Source organism: Lontra canadensis, unplaced genomic scaffold (assembly GCF_010015895.1).
Source record: "Lontra canadensis isolate GAN:19392208 unplaced genomic scaffold, GSC_riverotter_1.0 scaffold57, whole genome shotgun sequence".
Taxonomy (NCBI): domain Eukaryota; kingdom Metazoa; phylum Chordata; class Mammalia; order Carnivora; family Mustelidae; genus Lontra; species Lontra canadensis.
The window spans coordinates 11,748,315-11,767,991 of record NW_022631051.1 but is presented as its reverse complement, the minus strand read 5'-3'; the positions used below and the strand labels follow the sequence as shown (position 1 = coordinate 11,767,991).

Here is a 19,677-nt window from a genome sequence, read left to right as displayed (position 1 = left end):
GCCATCTCCTACCAGGAACATCTCTGCCTTCTCTGTCACTTTTCCTTCAAGGCATCCATGTGGCCTCTTATCCCAGCTCTGTCTCCTGAAGCCACTTCTCTTGGGCTTCCGAGTACCCCTCTTGGATCTGTGTCAGGACACCAATTAGGCTTGTTGCTCCCCCTTACTTGGGTCCCCTGAACTCTATGTGAGGCCAGTAGCCCTGCCCTTCCGCTTTGAGGCCCCAGGCTTGGTGTGACACTTGCTGCGTGATGCCTCCAGGTGAAGGAGAGAAAACAAGGCACCACGCACTCCGCACTGTGGGGTGAGAGCACCGATCCCCCTTGTGTCTTCTGACCCTCATGTCTCTCCTCAGAGCGAAGACCATCCGGAATCCCAGCAGAGACCCCCCCCCCCCCCCCCGGGCGCCCCCCCCCCGGCCCCCCGGCGCCCCCCCCCCCCCCGCCCCGGGATGCTCTGGGCATGGCCTCTGGAGCCCCCCAGCAGAGCAGCCAGCCAGCAGAGGAGATCCCAGGCTTCCTGGACGCCTTCCTCTGCGACTTCCCAGCTCCACTGAGACCAGAGAACCCTGCGCCATGGAAGCTCCCAGGGACAGTGCTGAGCCAGGAGGAGGTGGAGGGCGAGCTGGCTGACCTGGCGCTGGGCTTCCTGAGCAGCAGGTAGGTGACAGGCCTGCCAGGTGGGGACAGCACAGGGGCCGGGAGCAAGGGTCTTGGCATGGGCCACCTACCAAACTGGGCTACAGCTGCCACTCACCCTGCACGCCCTGCCCTGTGCCAGTTGTGCTGCTTAATGACATCCTGTGACGGAGCTGCATTGCTTCCCCAGGGCTGCTGTCACGAAGCAGCCCGGTCTGGGTGGCTTGGAACAATAGACATGTACTGTCTCATAGTTCTGGAGGCCAGAAGTCAGGGATTAGGGTGTCGGCAGAGTCGAGCTCTCTCAAACAAAGGCTGTGGGGCATTGGTTCCAGGCCTTTCTCTCAGCTGCTGGTGCTGCCAGCAGTCCTTCCTTGGGGTTCTTTGGCCTGTAGCGGCATTGCTGCAGCCCAGCCTTCACTGTCACATGGTGTCCGCCCTGTGCATCTGTGTCTTCCCATGGCGTTCCCTCCCTGTCTGGGTCTCTTCTCATCTTGTAGGGACACCCTGCTCCAGTGGGGACCTCCTCTTAACACCTGCAAAGACCCTAATTCCACCTAAGGTCATATTCTGAGCAGGTTAGGACTTCAACATCTCTTTTGGGGGAACACAGTCCAACCCATGACAGGTGCAGTCAGTCCTGTTTCTGTCTCATTTCACAGATGGGGAGCCAGAGACCGGGGGGTTAAGAGCCCAGCCGAGGCCTCGGGGGGGGCAGGGCCAGACCATGTGCCCCTAGTCACGATAACCCAAGAGGTGATGGTGCTGTCCGCTGTTCACAGGCCAGGCAGCCGGGCCACGGAGATGAGACACAACAGGCTGAGCAGATTAGAAGGGACAAACACATAGACAGTAAAGGCTAGCAGCCCATACCAAGTCTGCATGAGCCTCATCCCTGAGTCAGACCATGCCCCCAGCCTCAGCATCCTGACATCTGAGTGTCCCCAAGCTTGCTTCCTGTGGGCTGGCTGGTCAGCTCAACCCTGGCGCACCATTTTCCTCTGCCCCCGCCAAGGGCCTGCTTGCTAGAGTCAAGCAGAATTAATGACTCTTACTCACCCCTGCAGTGTGGGGACCCGGGTCTCTGAGCATGAAGGTCAGGGTGAGCTGGCTTGGTCCATCCTGACAGCCCCATGGCCCCACTGAGCTCAGGCGGACATGCCCAGTGACCGTGCCACTTTAGGGTGTGGCTTGTGTGGAGGGTGTCGCTGGCCTATTTTGTTCTGCTTTGAAGAAATATTTTGGAGGGGGCATAAGGCAAGTAGATGCAACAGAATAGGCCCGGGTTGCTGCATGCGGGGGAGGGGAGGGCTCCTGGGGCTCTGCCTTCCTCAGGGCCCAGGGTCGCACAGGGTCTGTCCTACCAGCAGCCACCAGGCCTCCTGTGGGGTCTTTAGGGGTGGTGGGAAGAAACACAGGCCCAGCAGGATTGGCGCCCATGCTAGCCCTGCATGCATGCGAGCCCAGAGACAGGAGAGCCACAGGCTGCTGGCTCAGAGTCAGAAGAGGGACAAGCTATAGGGCCGGGCCTGGGAGGGGCACCGGGGTGAGCCATCAGTCCGCTGGTCGGGGGAAGAATGGGCACAGAGGAGGGATGGGGCCAGAGGGGCGGGATCCCAGAAGGCTAGGCTTGTTTTGCTCCACGGCAGTGGAGATGGAAGCTGGTGAAAAAGAGGAGGGTAGCCGGTGACCAGCTCTCTTGCCCAGGGAGGGGCCTGAGCTGGAGAAGTCAGTGGTCTGACTGTTGGGGTCCGCAGGGTGCAGGGCCTTGGGGGCGAGCAGGTTTTAGTTATGTTGGAAGGCAGCTATTTCAGGCTACCGGTAGGAGAAAAGCAGAACTTGCTTGACATGACGTGGGGCCCCGTGAGGCCCTGTGGCAGGCCCAGGCTCAGGTGTCGTTGAGCAGGTACCCCATTAATTAGCAGGATGCCAGAGCAGGCCTGAGACCATTACCCATGAGGGCAAGAGAGGCCAAGGGTCATGGCCCCCATCAGCCTCCTAACGAATCCATCTTAAAACAACTTTAAGGGGCGCCTGGGTGGCTCAGTGGTTAAGCCGCTGCCTTCTGCTCAGGTCGTGATCTCAGGGTCCTGGGATCGAGCCCCGCATTGGGCTCTCTGCTCAGCAGGGAGCCTGCTTCCTCCTCTCTCTCTGCCTGCCTCTCTGCCTGTTTGTGATCTCTCTCTGTCAAATAAATGAATAAAATCTTTAAAAAAAAAAAACACACACCTTTAAAACATTATATTTTAAAGTCATATATATCCTACTCATCTTGATGGATTTATTTTTGGTTCCTTTTGTTCTTTGCTAGTATTTCTTCCCCATGTAGACACAGCGTTCATGTATGCGAGCGCACGTTGTCTGCTCTGAGTCTGCCTGTCAGGAGCACCCCCACGGACGTTCCTGGCAGCTTCCTGGGGGCTCCTGTCCCTCTCCTTCCCATCCCTGTGGCTGGTGTGGAGGCCCCTGGGTGTCGGGGTCCCCAGGCAGAGTGGTGCCTGGTGTTTTTTCAGATTGTAGATGGTATCCTTCATGAGACTGTTGGGAAGTCAGATCACCAAGTTCAAGGGTGCAGTGATTTATGTCCTATCTTGCCCCTCATTGTCAGCAGTTCTGTGTCCCATCTCAGATCCCTGAGCAGTGCACACCTCAGGCTGTAATTATTCCTCTGCATTTTCAACTCGGTTGCTAGGCTGCAAACTTGAAAACCCAAAAGCAGGTGGAACTGGAATGTTTCTTGGGTACCTGGCCTTGCACACACCTTCTGTCTACTGCGGCATCATCTGGAGTCTTTAGGAGCCCTGACCACTGGAGAATTTTGCGGGGGTGGGGGCAGGCTAGGGGGGAACCCCTGGGCGGGCACATCCAGGAAACAAGGCCTATGGCCTGAGGCCAGGCATTGTCTGTGTCCCCAGGCCGGAAGCTGCTTCCCTGCCCCCGTGGCCTTTTGGGCCTGCAGGAAGCCGTGGCACCACCCCCCAGAAGCAAAGAAAACAGCACCGCTTCTCCCTGCTGCTAGAAAGGAAAACCCAGTGGTTAGCAGGAAATCCCCAAATATGTCAGTGGAACTCATTTCTCATGTCTTGGCTGGTTGTTTCTCAAAGGTAGTTCCAGAGGCCTCTCTCCTGAGTCACCCTCTCATTTTAAAAAAACCACAGATTCATCGCTGTAGGTTCCTAAGACTATCTATAGACACACTGTGGATGCCCAGCCCCCAAAGAGAAGTGACCCATTTGCGTGGCTGTTGGAAAGTACTTGCACTCAGGGAAAAACCAGGTGTGTCTGCCCCGCAGAGAAGCACTGGCTGCCCTGGGCGTGGACCCCAGCCCTCGAGGACAGACACACAAAGGCGAACACACATCGTCTGGCCTGTGACAGGTTCCCACTGGTGGGGAGGCAGATTCTGGAATCAGGATGCATCTAGCGGTACGGGGGCAGCAGAGGAATGGACTCCTGCGCAGGGGAGCCAGGGAAGGCTTTCCGTGGCTGCGGTGTGGGAAGCACTGTAGTTCCGAGCAGCTCAAACACAAAAATGTATCATCTCAGTGCTTGGGAGTCTGGAAGGCCAAGATCAGCGTGTCGGTAGGGCTGGTTCCTTCTGGTACTTTCTGGGTCATCACCCCAGCGCTGCCTTCATCTTCACACACAGTTCTCCCTATATGCATCTGTGTCTGGGGGGTGTCAGCTCTGTGGTCAGCTCAACCCTGGCACACCATCCCCCCCTCCCCAAGGGCCTGCTTGAGAGAGTCAAGCAGAATTAGTGACTCTTACTCACCCCTGCAGTGTGGGGACCCGGGTCCCTGAGCATGAAGGTCAGGGTGAGCTGGCTTGGTCCATCCTGACAGCCCCACGGCCCCACTGAGCTCAGGCTTTTCATAAAGACACCAGGGTTCCTGGATTAGGGACCCACCCTTCTATATGACCTCACCGTAACTAATCGCATCTATTTCCAAATCAGGTCACATTCTGAGGCCCTGGCAGCTAGAACTTTAACATAAGAACTTTGAGGGACATAATTCAACCCCTAAAGACTCCTGCAGTGCTAGAGGGCCACCAACTGGGGTTGGTGGCCGGGACCCGTCATCAGCCTGGACACCGGGCAGTTTGTGCAGCCCCCCACAGCCCCAACCCATGCTTGCTGTAGCCCAGGACCTGGTAAACGGCATCGAGCTGGTGTCCCATCCAACTCCCCGAGGCCCAGAGGCCGACCTGCTGCTTGCCGCCGCACGTTGTGGCACAGGCGGTCATCACTCCCTCCAGATGGGCGTCCCTGAGGGGGAAGGTCTCCATCCAGAGCATTCGGGGAGGCACTGGGGTCTTAGCTTCTGCCAAGGTGCCAGCCCCGCCTCACTCCTTGTTCCGGTCTCCAGGGGCGCCTCACCACCACTTGCTTCATCTCTGGCCCACGAGGCAGTTTCCCAGCTGCTACAGACAGACCTATCTGAATTCAGAAAGCTGCCGGGGCAGGAGGAGGAGGAAGATGACGACGAGGAAGAGAAGGCCCCTGTGACCCGTGAGTTCTCTTCCCTCTCTGGCTGGGACGCTTAGCAGGCGACAGACTCACCCACCAGACAAAGGACGGGATGGGGTGGGAGGTGGGGGAATGCCAGTTCTGGAGCTGTCAGGGCTCACCTGGCCGCCACCGCCCTTCCTGTTGCTGGAGGAAGGGCGGTCATAGGCAGCACATGGCTGAGGGCCATGGAAGGGCAGCGTCTACGCGTGCTCCTGATGGCCACCTAGATGCGGAGAGAGCGCTCGCTCCAGCCTCAGGTCAGCAGGGGGAGCGCGGCTGCTGTCTCCCTGAGCTTCGGAACCGCCCAGGAGATGAATAATGCTTTTCCCATTCTACATGGGAGGAAGCTGAGGTGGCAGCTTGGTCACCCACTTGATCTTCTGCCTCAGCTGACACTGCCCCAGGGTAGCGTAGGAGCCAGGAGGGTGACATGTGTGGGGCTCCTGGTGGCGGCCTCAGGGTCCAGCTGGCAGAAAATGCCTGCATTTGGGCCGGTTGCCCGACCTGATCCAACTCAGGACCCTGACAGGTGGACTCCACGGCATCTGGAGAGCTAGCTTGGGGAGGGGCCCATCGGTCTACCTCCTCCTGGGGAACTGGTTAGTGTGGCATGCCCCCAGCCACCCTGCACCACCTGGGGAACCCAGAAATGGGCAGTGAACCTCATCATAAAAAAATCAGGGCTCGCTCTTTGCATGTCTTCGTTTCACTTTCTTGATACAGTGAAGGAATTAATGAAATTGGGAATTAATACGGTGAAAACTCCCCTGTCACCTCATCCGGGGGGGGGTACATTTTAAGACCCCCAAGGGATGCCTGAAACTGTGGATCGCACCAGACCCTCTGTATATGCTGCATTTTTTCCTATACACACACACCTCTGATAAATTTTAATTTATAGACTAAGCACAGTAAGAGAGTAGCAAGTGATACTAAAATAGAAGAGTGATAATAATACACTGTAGTAAAAGTTACATGAAGGTGGTCCTCTCTCTCTCTAAATATCTTGGTCTGTACTCACCCTTCTTCTGGTGATGACGTGAGATGCCTGCGCGATAGGATGGAGTAAGGTGAGTGACATAGGCATCACAGTGTAGCACTGGGCTACTGTTGACCTTCTCCCTTTTTTTTTTTTTTTAAGTTTTTTTATTTATTTGAGAGAGAGAGAGAGATTGAGAGATAGAGAACATGAGAAGGGAGGGTTAGAGGGAGAAGCAGACACCCCACTGAGTGGGGAGCCTGCTTCGGGACTCCATCCCTGGACTCAGGATCATGACCTGAGCCAAAGGCGGTCGCTTAACTGCCTGAGCCACCCAGATGCCCTTGCTGTTAACCTTCTGACAGTACCCTCTGATGACCCCGTTTCCAGACCACAGTTGACTGCCAGTACCTGAAACCTCGGAAGGCGAAATCGTGGCTAGGGGGAACTCCTGTATAATTTGTTGATTTGCTCCTTTATATATTGCTTATGATTACTTCTGTCTTTATGGATATTGCATATGGTTACTTCTATCTTGTCTCGTATTTGTTATCTGTGTTACTTGGAGTTGAGCCTGAGTGTGAGTGTTGAGGGCAAAACAAGGAACAGGCTGGGGGAGAAAGAAGACAAATGCACGCGGCCCCTTGCTTCAGCACATGCCGAATTCTCATCCCCCCCCCCCCTTCCGTGGCTCCCTGCCCACATTCCATCCTAGCATGGCCTCACATTCCTGCCTGGGAAGTGTGGGAGACAGCAGCCCACAGTGACAGGCAGCCTTTGTCCTCCGCAGAGCCCCACAAAGGGAGTGCCCCACCCCAGAGTCCCGGTGGGAAACCAGCACCACCTGCTGGCGGGAAGGCCCTACACGGGGCTTCTGCAGGCCAGGCCAGGGAAGGGGGGATGGCCCCTCGGGGTGGGAACTCACAGCCTGCCCTGGCCCTCCATTCAGGCCTGGGCTCTGGGGCCCTGATCAGCTCTCCCTATCACTGGGGCAGAACATAGGAAAATCTATCATCTTGAAGCCCTTCTTGGAAAATGGGCTTCCGGGCAGGTGTTATGAGCACCACTGCTCAACGCCAGAGGTATGACTAAACCCCCCAGGGCTGGGTCATGTGGAAACACCAGCCGGCCCGCTCCAGTGAGCTGGTCCTGTGGGCGCCAGGATGAGGCCCTCAACGGGGAAAGCAGGTGTGTCCTGCCAGCAGCATCAGGAGTCCGTGAGCCAACCAATTGGCCCATGGCTTATCTATTGCTTATCATTGTCAGTGGTAATTGCCTTTGCTGAAGCTGAAATTCAAGTTCAAATGTGTTGTTGGAAATGGTTGCACGACCTAAGGCAGGAGAGTACTTGGTGCCCTGTGCCTCGCCGGGTGTCTCAGGCCTAATAAAAGCAGAGCCCGGGGGCACCTGGGTGGCTCAGTTGATTAAGCATCTGCCTTTGGCTCAGGTCATGATCCTGGGGTCCTGGGATCAAGCCCCACATCGGGCTCCCTGCTCAGTGGGGAGTCTGCTTTTCCCTCTGCCTGCCCCTCCCCTTCTGCGTTCTCTCTCTCTGACAAATAAATAAATAAAATCTTTAAAAAAAGAAGCAGATCCCAGAGGGAGAGGGAAGGAGCCCAGGAGCCCAGATGGTCGTCTGGACGTAACTGTCTACAGAGAGGAAGAGGAGGAGGCTAGGGAGACAGCGCTGTGCAGTCCAGCTGAACGAGGGGTCTCTGACTTTTTGGCAGGGGATTCACTGGGCCGAGCACGTGTGGACATGTCTTCCCAGAGCTGAGCCTTCCTGTTCCCACAGCCCCTCAGGCCAGCCCGGCTGGTCTCCCACTTCTTGCCAAACACCTGAATGGTGCCTGTATCCTGGGTGTGCCCACAATGGCTAGTAATAGACACACCCACCCCCCACCCCCCACTTTCACGTGTGGATTCCCTCAGACATGTCTTCTGTGGCCTCTTGGGCCTTCCCTGGCCTCCCCCCCCCTTTTTTTTTTTAAAGATTTTATTTATTTATTTGACAGAGAGTGAGACAGTGAGAGGGTACACAAGCAGGAGGAATAGGAGAGGGAGATACAGGCTCCCTGCTGAGCACGGAGCCCGATGCAGGGCTCGATCCCAGGACCCCTGGGATCATGACCTGAGCCCAAGGCAGATGCTTAACCCACTGAGCCACCCAGGCGCCCCGCTACCTTTTTCTTCTGCAGCCTCTGCCTTTGGGCAGGAGCTCTTCCTTCTCCGACACCTCCCCCCTCCAAGTCCTTCAAGTGTGTCTGGTGACTCTCCTCAAAGTCTGCCCTTGATCCCCCCTCTGAGGTGACCGGCTCCAAATCACCTGTGCCTGCTGCATGCACCTGGGCCAGCAAGAGTCCCAGGAGCATTTTGTGTGTGGAAATGACCTGAACCTCTGAGGCTTACCACCCAAGGATTCCTTGGGACCTGTTCCTTGTTAGTTCCTTGTTAAGCTTTTCTTTAAAAGGCAGGTTCAGGTAGGATTTGGGGTGTGTGTGTGTGTGTGTGTGTGTGTGTGTGTGTGTGTGTGTTGTAGGGGCTGTTACCTGTTGTGTAATGAATTCCCCCCAAAATTTAGTGGCTTAAAACCAACATTTATTATCCCATAGTTTCTGTGGGTCTGGAATTTGGGAGCCGCTGAGCTGGTGGTTCTGGCCCAGTGTCTCTCATGAGATCGTGGCCCTGGGCTTGTGGCCAGTGGAGCAGAGGTTCCATTTCCAAGGGGTTTGGCCACTTAGCTATTGGCAGGAGGCCTCAGCCCCTCCCCACATGGACCCTCCATAGGGCTGCTTAAGTGTCCTCCCGCCATTACGGCTGCTCTCCTCAGGGCCAGTGATTCACCAGGGAGATGGAGAAAGAGAGACAGAGACAGAGACAGGGAGGGAGAGAGAATGTGCCAGGTGGGAGCCACAGTGCCTCTCAGGAAGCAGTTCATGGTCATTTCTGGTTGATTCTGTTTCTTAGGAGCAGGTCCCTAAGGCCCACACCCACCGGGAGGAACCAGGCTCCCAATCAAGCGTTACAGAATTTATGGACATATTCTGAAACCATCACCTGGGGCTAACACTTGTCCTGGAAAATTGAGAAAACACCAAAAAAGCTTAAGAAAAAAACATCCGCTGTCAAACCACCACCTGCAGACACCCACTGCTGCCATTTTGATTGTATGCTTTTCCTGCCTTTAGTTTTCTGTTCCAAGCCGTTGAAGGCTTTTTTGGGTCCTCGTGATCAAACCATGTGTGGGATTTTCTGTTCTCCTTCTTTGCTGTGACATTTTTTTCCTTGATGTTTTTTCTTTGATAATTATGACATAAGCATTCTACACAATCACGCACTCTTTAGAAGTCCATTTTAGTTTTACCCTTTAATTTTTTCCCATTAAACCTGGCAACAACCATAGGCTCGCATGCTGTCGTAAGAAATAACAGGGGTTCCATGTGTCTTTTACCCAGTTTCCCCCTATGGTAAGGTCTTAAAAAACTAGTAAACCATCACGACACGACCAGGATCTTGACATCGTCAAGATACGGAACAGTTTAATTCTACAAGAATCCCTCATGTTGTCCTTTGTGGCTACCCTAATGCCCCATGCTCCTGTCCCTAACCCTGACAACCATTAATCTTCTCTGCTTCCATAATTTCATAATTTCAAGAATGCCTAGAAATGGAATCCTAGAGTATGTAACTTTTGGGGATAGGCTTTTTTCTCTCTGCATCATTCTCTGGAAATTGATCTGAGTTTTTATAACATGCCAGGAGTTCGCTCCTCCTTTCTTTCCTTCCTTCTTTCCTTCCTTCCTTCCTTCCGTGAGTAGTATTCTGTAGCATGATATACCGAAGTTTACCTGCTCTCGGGTTGAAAATCATCTGGGCCATTTCCAGTTTTTGCCCATTGCAGGTGAGGCTGCTGTGAACACGGGGGCACCCAGGGTTTTGTGCACGTGGTGTCTTAATTTCTCTGGGCTAAATCCCCAGGGGTGCAGTTGCTGGTCCATGTGTCCATTGTGTGTTTAGTTGTGGAAATCATGTTTAATAGCAGCTTAATTCTTCATCAAGAGACTGGGCCGTCATTTACTCTGTCGCTGGATATGTATTGCTTCTAATTAACGTGCCATTGTAAATGATTTTAAGCTTTGTCCTGAAATTACCTTTGCGTTTCTGGCTGTTTCCTTGGGGAGGGGTCTCATGAGTGGAGCTGCTCACTCTGGGTCAGGAGGCTCCTTCCTGAGCATGTTGTCCATGCAGACATTGCCCAGTACTGATGACACAGGCTGTCATACACAGGCTAGGGTGCTCGGAATACCCCTGGGGCTGATGGACTGAGGGTGGGGGGCATGCAGTTCTTTGGTGGGCACCGTCTGAAGAGCTCCAGGGGCCACGGGGAAAGGGGGGGCAGGCAGAGCGATTGGAGCCCAGCTGGCCTGCATCGGTGCCTCCCTAACGGTCCTCCTTTGTGCCTAGCAGTGCTGGATGCCAAGGGCCTGGCACACACCTTCTTTAACCGGCTCTGGGAAGTGTGCAGCCAGTGGCAGAAGCAGGTGCCCTCGACTGCGCGGGGCCCTCCGGGGCCGTGGCTGGTCTCCATGCATGCCATCCGGAATACCCGTCGCAAAATGGAGGACCGGCACGTGTGCCTTCCCGCCTTCAACCAGCTCTTCGGCCTGTCGGTGAGTGCTTCTCCTCCAGTGCTCCTCCTCCCAGGTGCCAGTCAGAACAGTCAGAACGCCGTCAGGGGTGGGGGCCAGCCAGGGTTCTGAGCGGAGCTGCCAGCCAGAGCCAAGGCAGGAGTGATGCCTGTAGCTGTGTCCCCCAAGCACACCACTGGGGGGAGCAGAGGCCTGATTCGTTGGCCCGGCACTTCTTGGCTGGAGCAACCACCAGCCACCTTGCTTTCCCAGCTGACAGACTGAGGAAAGGGAATGATCTGCCCAAGCCTGTTAGAATGGGGGAGCGGGGAGCCCAGGAGTCACACCCGCCCCAGACTCAACAGTTGCTGAGCCCTGCCTTGTCTCAGGCGCTGGGAGCCACCTGGCACCCCTTCCCTCATTTTATGCTCCAGCAGCTCATTACAGAAAGTGAACCAAGGCTCCAGAGGCTTGTCCTTTTCCAGTGCTGATGGCCAAGGCCATGCTGATTCTTCCAGTCCCACCCCAGTCAGCGCCTAGGCTCCACCCCCCAGACCAGAGCATCCAGCTAGGTGACAGCCTGGGTCGGGGCAAGGGCGGTGTGACTCCCGCGGCACTCCCCACCAGGACCCCATGGACCGAGCCTACTTTGCCGTGTTTGATGGTCACGGAGGGGTGGATGCCGCCCGCTATGCCGCTGTGCACGTGCACACCAATGTTGCCCGCCAGCCCGAACTGCCCACGGACCCCGCCAGAGCCCTCAGAGAAGCCTTCCGGTGCACCGACGAGATGTTTCTCGGGAAAGCCAAGCGAGAGGTGAGAACCAGTTAACGGGCCTCACACATAGCATGCAGTCCGCAGTCATTCACATCAGAGAGACCCCGCCCTAGGGTTAATCTGCAGGCAGGGGGACGGAGCGCCCTGTGGCAGATCCTTCCCAGTGGCCTCACACCGAGGCCTAGGCGAAACAGGGCAAGGCAGGTCACGGCAAGTGGAGGGTTGAATAACCCTTTTGGGCTCTGGGCTCTAATCAGGGCCACCTGCCTCCATCCAGGCCAGGAAAAAGGGCCTGGCTTGAGAGACAGAGGATGTGACTGAGGACACGGGTTCAGGCCAACTGGCTCGTGCATGAAGTTTGTGCGCTCAGGGTGGGGGGACCTTTGCTATCTCTAGGACCAGCCCGTCCTGGGATAGGAACTCTGTCCACAATTAGCAAGTACCCCAGTTTGTCAGAACATCAGAATAGAGGGGTGCCTGGCTGGCTGTCGGAAGTGCTGGGGACACTTGATCTCAGAGTTGTGAATTTGAGCCCCAGGTTGTATGTAGAAATTACTTAAAAGTTTTGAAAATTTAAAAAAAAATTTTTTTTTTAGAAAAGAAGATAGAGAAAATAAAGCCCATGATTAATACACACAACCCCCTGGGGCACCTGGGGGGGTTATTTATTTATAAATAAATAAAATATTTTTAAAAAAATACATACAAACCCCCCCACCCTGCCCCCACTCACCTGGGCAGGGTCTTGGCAGGCTGCTGGTGGCCACTGTGTGTACTCTTTTTTTTTTTTTTTTTTTTAAGATTTTATTTATTTGACAGACAGAGATCACAATTCACAATTAGGCAAAGAGGCAGGCAGAGAGAGAGGAAGGGAAGCAGGCTCCCTGCTGAGCAGAGAGCCCGATGCGGGGCTTGATCCCAGGACCGTGGGAACATGACCTGAGCCGAAGGCAGAGGCTTAACCCACTGAGCCACCCAGGCGCCCCTCACTGTGTGTATTCTTTCCTCAGGAACTGTAGCCATGTAGGGATCTGGCCCTTGTTTCTGAAAGAACACATCCAACACCTCCTCTGTGAACTTGCCACCCACTGGACCTTACCCACAGAACCTCATGGGGCCTTCCCAGCAGCCCTGCCAGGGAGCTACTAAAATGGTGTCCATTTTAGACATCGGGAAACTGAGGCGCAGAGAGCTTAAAGGACCCACCCCAGTTGACATGGCTTATCAGGAGACTTGGGAGGGGATTCGCTGTCATCAGGCGCTCCGAGCAACAGACCCCAGTGGAAATCAGCAAAGGCAGACTTTGCATCTTACCAGAAAATCATATAGCATCTAGACTTAAGTGGCAGCCCCATGAAAAAGGGACAGGCCTCAGCCCCCATGGCCTCTGTCACCCTGGGCCACCTCCCAGCGTAATGATTCTCTGAAGTAGGCTCTCAGCTCAGGCTGCTGTTATTTTAAGGTAGCTTTGTGGAGATGTAATCCACATGACAGATTACATATATTGCCAGCATACAACATACCGTCAGTTCAGTAACAAGTAAAGTGTGCAGTTGGATAGGTTTTGGCATTTGTCTACAGCTGTGTAATCCTCCCCCCGGTTACAGACCCAGCCACCACCCCTGAAGAGTTTTCTTCTGTCCTTCGTTACCCCACCCTCCTGCCCACACGCTCCCCAGAAGAGCACTCATCTGCTTTCAGACATTACAGATGCTAGAGCTCCTGTTTTCTAGAGCTGTGTGCAGACGAGACCACATAGGCTCTGCTCTCCCGTCGTGCAGCGGAGACGCCTCATGTCCTTGTGTGCTTCAGCAGTCCGTTCCTTCTTTCTGGCTGAGCACTGTTCCAGGAGTCAGTCCGTCTGGCTGGGTGTGAGCCCTCCGAGCTGGCGCCCAGCCCACCACGCCCCTGTCTCCTGGCAGCGGCTCCAGAGCGGCACCACGGGGGTGTGTGCACTCATCGCAGGAAAGACCCTGCACATCGCCTGGCTCGGGGACTCCCAGGTCATCCTAGTGCAGCAGGGACAGGTGGTGAAGCTGATGGAGCCGCACAGACCCGAGCGACAGGTAAGGGCCCCCTCCCTCTGGGCCTGGGACGTCCCCAGCCCCCATCACACTGCACTGAGCAGGACGGCAGATGGTCATCGAAGTAAGAGGGGCCCTGGACCACCTTCCAAGGGAACTCCTGGTGTTCCCCCAGAGGGAGGGCTCTTGTGACTTGAGTGACCAGAGTTTGGGGGTGGTCCCTGAAAGCTCACAGCCAAGAGTCCCAAGTAAGCCCTTCTCACCACGGTGACACGGAGCCTAGAGCTGTGGGGGAGAGCTGGGCCCTCTGCCCAGCAGGCAGCCCAGGAAGGGGGGTCAGAGGGCGGGATCCTACACTTCATGCATATGGCAAGGGGTCAGCCAGCCACTTGGGCTATGGGAGGAGAGGGCTCAAGGGAGGAGGTAATGCTGAGCCGGGGTCAGAAGGAACTAGGCTTGGATCTTGGTTGGGTAGAGGCTGCGTTAAGATCCTGAGGTCACCAACTGTCTGAACCTTGGGGTCCTCACCCAGACATGAGGATGGTCTTCCTCCATGGACCCCCTTCTCACAGGTGTCTAGTCTGTCTCCTTATATAGGGAAGCAGGGAGTTGGCTACTGGGGAACGCCCATATGCCCTGTCCCCGCTTGGCTTTCCCCACGTGGATGGGTGTTCCAGGGCATTCCACGTCAGCATGGGAAGCGCCCCCACCCTCCTGTAGGGCTCCGCGGAGCTCCAGTCTTCCCCAGTCCTGTCCGTGGATGTGGAGGCTTCCTCGGTGTCTTCATGCTAATAGCAACACAGCGGCAGATGACTCAGTACTGTATTTCATGGCTGAGGGTCCAGCACGTTAATAGAGCAGCGTCCTAGAAGTGGGATGGAGGGGTTGGAATGTTTCAGTGGTGGTCCTGGCATGGTTGCCACATTGCTCCCCTCGGGCTGTGTGTCCACGGGAGTCCCTTTGCCCACAGTCGCACTGAACCGCAGGCTTCTGCCAGTCTGAGAGGAAGGAAAGCGGCTGTTGGGTTTATGTTTGTCTTAACGGACTGAGCCTGAGCATCTTCTCCAACACGGGAGGTCATTTACATTGCCTTTCTGGAGAGCCCTTCCTTCTTGTCCTTGGCTCACGGGTCTCCTGGGCTGTTGCTGTTGTTCTTATCAGTTTGTAGGTCAGCTCCTTGTCTGCAGGGTGATTTGCAAATAGCCCCCTGCTTTGTCTATGTTTAGGGGCTTTTTGCCTTGTAGACACTTTGGTTTTTATGTAACTGAATGGAGCTGTCCTTTTGTGGTTTCTAGATTTGGAAAGCACTGCAGGGAGTGTCAGGCAGCGATCACCAAAGCAGCCAGGAATGACAGCATTCCTGGGCCTCCCCTCCTACATATGCTCTTCTCATCATATGGAGGAGAGGACTGAGGCTCAGAGAGGTTAAGTAACTTGTCCAGAGCACACAACTGAGAAATGGCAGCTATGCTATGTCCCTCCACCGTCACCACAGCTCTGGGGCATTTGGTGTCTGCTCCCCGTTGGACCATCCTACCCTGAGACGGGCAGTCAGGTGAAATGCGGTCTAAGTCAGGACTAGATTCAAGCCTCTGGGTTCCTGCCTGCCTGCATCCCCGCAAGCTCACTGTCAAGCTACACCACCTCTGCGGTCCAGTGGGGACTTTTCCAGGCAGCATTTCCCGAGCCCCCCTGAGCCCCACTATGTGGCACCATGGCAAAGAGCACAGCCCCCCAGCCAGCCTGTGTATCCACCTGCCTCTCCCCAGACCCTTCTGAGTCTCTCTTCCCCCTCCACCTGCTTATTCCTTCATCCTCCTTCCCTGCCTGTGTTCATGCTCCTTTTTGCCTTTTTCTGGAACTGCTCACACCCCAGCGGGTTCTCAGGCCCAGAGGGAGCCGTGCAGGCAGGTCAAGGCTCCTACAAACCTTCCAGGTCCCACTGCTGCCCTCATCTTCAGGGAACTACATGGGAGGCCCAGCCTTTGCTATTGGTGTTCCCCCTCCCTCCGGCCCTGCAGTAGGTCTATATCTGCACAGAGACATAGAGGAAGGGCCCACTTCTGTGGTCCCAGAGAGAGGGGACTGGGATCTCCAGTAGACACTGTCCCATGGGGCATGGGAAGCTACCAGCTGAGGAAGCTGGTACCCCAGTGTCTATCATGGTGGTGCTGCTTTCATTTCCGGGGGGGGGGGGGGTGATAGAGGCAGAGGGACTTCGAGAAAGGACAAGGCCTAGTTCAGGTTTCATCCAGGCCTGCCAGGTGGCCACACATAGCACAGGCTTGCTGTCGCCCCAGTGGCTAGCAAGGAGGAGACAGTATCCCAGAGTGAAACGTGAGGCAGCGAGGATCTGTGACCGTGGCTGCCCTGTGGCTGAGGTGGCCCTTCCTGCAGCTGGAGGAGGACGTGCAGGTTCTTCGTGGTCCATCACCATTCTCCTGATGCCTCCTCTGGGCGTCGTTCCCGGGCCACGGCTCCCAGCACTGTCTCGGGAACCAGTGCATCTTGGCTGATGCAGCCTCCCCGGGGACCCTGCCCCAGCGCCTACTCTGGCTGTCCCGCACAGGACGAGAAGGAGCGCATCGAGGCACTGGGTGGCTTCGTGTCTCACATGGACTGCTGGAGAGTCAACGGGACCCTGGCCGTGTCCAGAGCCATCGGTAAGGAGGCAGGAGGGTGGGAGACCAAGGCCTTTCGTCTGCGGCCCGAGGGTCACCCAGCTGTCAGGAACAGCAGCATCCTCTGCTGAGAAATACAGCACCTGTGGTCTGTGGGGCCGTGGAATCGGACTGAGAGACCTCTGGTGAATTTAGTGCATGAGCAAACAGCAAACACCTCAAGGTCTTCCATCTCGCACAAGTAATCCCAGTTTAAGTGGTATGCGATTATCTTCTTGTTAAAACATTTTCCCAGAAAAACCTACTAGGAAACCCTTAGATAGCTACTGTATGTGCTGGAAGGTCGTTTTCAAATATTCCATCAATGAGGATTATCGATTGTCCTCTCCCTGTTCATGCTGATTCTTTTCTCCATCTTAAAAAAAATAAAGGGAGAATCCTCTTCCACAGTCCTGTTTTGTCAGCATCCTGCTGCTGCTGGGCCTCAGACTAGGGCTTGGCCGCCACACCCCACACCTCTCCCCTTGGGTACTTAGATGCCGCTCTGTTCCTGCTGAGCCCCACAATGTGACACCCGTCCCTCCCGGCCACCTCGCACGTGCCGGCTTAGAGCCCTTCTCCCTGCTGCTGCCGCCATTGGGCATCTGTACACACCGCAGTGGGGAGGTGGCCGGGTGGGCCTCTCCAAGCAGAGGCTCCTTCCACAGAGCAGGACACCCCAGGCAGTTCAATGGCAGAAAATGGTGGGGGCTGGTGTGCCCTTGGAGGGCAGGTGTGGAAGGAGGGGACCGTGGGCCTGGGCAAGGTGTAAGGAGGAGGCCGTGGCTTCCAGTAGCACTTTGAAAGTAAAGCCAACAGAACTTGCTAGAGGATTGGATGTGGGGTCCCAGGGAGAGGGTCCTGAGGGGAAGGGAAGCTACAGATCTGAGTATAAGGAAGGAAAGGTGAGGTCTTCTCCCTCAGCCACGCCCCCTCTCCAACTCTGGGCCCAGCTCCACTGGAAGGGAAGAGGCTGTTGGTCAAGTTGACTTCTGGCCCGGCTGGGCTATGACTCTGCCCACTGGGACACCAGGATAAGTCTGCCATGTCGCCCTCTTGTTTTCTTCATAGCCTTTAGCACCACGTGAGTTTCGAATTTCACCAGTGAGCATGGGTGTCAGAGGAGGGTGGCCGGGGCCTGGTGGGATGGCATTCGGCAGTGGGCAGCCTGGCCCTCTGACGTGAGGCCCTTCTCTCCCATGCCCAGGGGATGTCTTCCAGAAGCCCTATGTGTCAGGCGAGGCGGACTCAGCCTCTCGGGAGCTGACCGGCTCCGAGGACTACCTGCTACTGGCCTGTGATGGCTTCTTCGATGTCGTCCCCCACCAGGAGGTCGCCGGCCTCGTCCAGAGCCACCTGGTCAGGCAGCAGGGTGGCGGGCTACAGGTGGCTGAGGAGCTGGTGGCCGCAGCCCGGGAGCGGGGCTCCCATGACAACATCACAGTCATGGTGGTCTTCCTCAGGGACCCCCAAGACCTACTGAAGGGTGGGGCCCAGGGGGCAGGGGATGTGCCCTCTGGCCTCTCAGAGCCAGAGACCAGCACTCCACAGAGAAGCTAGGAGCTGCAGGCCATCGGGCCCCACCCCCTGCCCCATCCCATACCCTTCCCCCTCAGATGCCTTAGGACCTGACCAGTGGTGATGGGCAGGCAGGTGCCCCCCTCACAGTGCTTTCCCAGGGCCCCAAGTCCCCTGTGCTGCTTGCAATCAGTCCGTCCTGGAGGCTGTGGGACTGTGCTGGGGGGTGTGGATGGGTTATTTATGTCCTGCTCGCAAAGGCAGTGGGATGGCCCGGATCTCTGAAGGAGGCCTAGGGAAGAGACCTCACCAAAGAGAAGAGGACCTGGGAAGTGGGGCAGCTCTTATCCTGGCCCCATTGGGTGGGGGCAGGACCAGAGGCCACAGGCGTGAGCCACAGCCAGACCAAAGATGCCAGGCGGGCGCCTGGGACAGCAGGGCACTGCACATCAGACCCCGGGTGGACCCAGGGCACTGGCCACCTCCAAGTGTGTCCTGGGTGAATGGCGCAGGTTTCTCATTGGCTCCTCCCTGGTCACAACTGGGAGGACTCCTCTTTCCAGATGCGCCTGGCTGCTCCTGGCCTGCCAAGCCAGGTTCCCAGAGTGGGGAGCGCAGCCCTGCCGGGAAGGAGGGAGCACCAGGGATCTGGTCTGCGGTGGGCGCTTGTGGCCCCCCCAGCCTCCCTGGTCCCCTCCCAGCCCTGCACACACCAAGGGAGGGGAAGGTCAGAATGATGACATGTGGGTCTTTTGTTTGTGGTCTTCGCCCCCCCCCCCCAGGGAAGTCTTAACTCAGAAGCAGTATTTCAGGTTTTTGTCTGTTTTGTCAGTGCCAAGTGGACATGTTGTGTCATATAACTTAAACAGAGCTGAGCATTTATTTTATTCTTAGAAAACTTAAGTATTGATTTTTTTTTTTTTATTTGAAGAAACTTCTTTTGCAGTATTACTGATTTTTTTTTTCCTTAATCAGGATTGAAACAAAAACTTTTCCAGGTGGCGTTAATAAGCCATTCAAGTGCCTTAAACAGCTTTAGGTAAAGGCTAGGACCGCCAGGCCTGGAACGGATTCTAATAGGCATGTTTCCATTTTTACAAAAGCAGGATTTATTTTGTTACAGTGGCATGGTCTGGGCTAGAATTCTTCCCGGACATGTTCTTTCCACCTCTTGTGATTCCATTCGCTGCTGACAGCCCAGCAGCCCTGAAGAGCATAGGCTATGCTGTGCCATAGGCTATGCCAGACCACGGGGCTCTGGGAGATCAGGGTGACCGTGGCCCCGCCAGCCTCCCTCATTTGACTGGAATATCCTAGAATGTCTTATGTTGGTAATCAAATGGGTTTCATTGGGAAGCACCGCTTAGAGGCCCCAGCAAGTCCAGAGGCAGCCGGGGGGACTTGGGCTCTGCTCGGAGCCCATCCTACACAACTGCTTCATAGCCCCCAAAACCCCTCCTCCTGTCTCCCACCGGCCACAGCGGGCATCCTTTGCCACCTTGCTCTGCCCACAGCCTGACCACCTGGGGGAGAGCTCTACATTCCCTAGCATGCTCTGGGCAGGCGGGGCTCAGGAGCTGCGAAACTTGGGTGACTCCAGTGAGGCGGCTGTGGTGTGGGTGTCCAGTGGGAAGTGACAGGGCTGTGTGTAGAGTCCAGGCAGAGGTCAAGGGCCCAGGGAAAGGGCTCTCTGGTGGGAGGACCCAGGCCTCCAGGTCTGGGAATGGCAATGGCTGGCCAGGAGAGTGCAGGGAGGACCCCGATCCTAGTGTACCGAGGGGCGCCTTCCGAAGAGGCGGCGGAGCAGTGGGAGAGGCCCCCCGCAGGCTCAACATCTACCCCACACTCCCGCAGCAGGGATGAAGGAGCCCAGATGACGCGATCAATGCCGTGCCCCCCAAGGCTCCTGATGGAAGGCATCTTCAACACAATCGCTGCAA

General features: G+C 55.9%; 1 protein-coding gene across 1 annotated transcript; it reads left to right on the top strand.

Annotated features, from left to right (window-relative positions):
• Positions 1-462: 462 nt before the first annotated feature.
• On the top strand, positions 463-18,962 carry PPM1F (protein phosphatase, Mg2+/Mn2+ dependent 1F). Its single transcript, XM_032875991.1, has 7 exons — positions 463-659; positions 5,009-5,151; positions 10,598-10,800; positions 11,386-11,574; positions 13,458-13,601; positions 16,129-16,222; positions 17,427-18,962. Exons 1-7 carry the CDS (start codon positions 463-465, stop codon positions 17,777-17,779), a joined length of 1,323 nt encoding a protein of 440 aa, XP_032731882.1. The 3' UTR covers positions 17,780-18,962.
• The last annotated feature ends 715 nt before the right edge of the window (positions 18,963-19,677 follow it).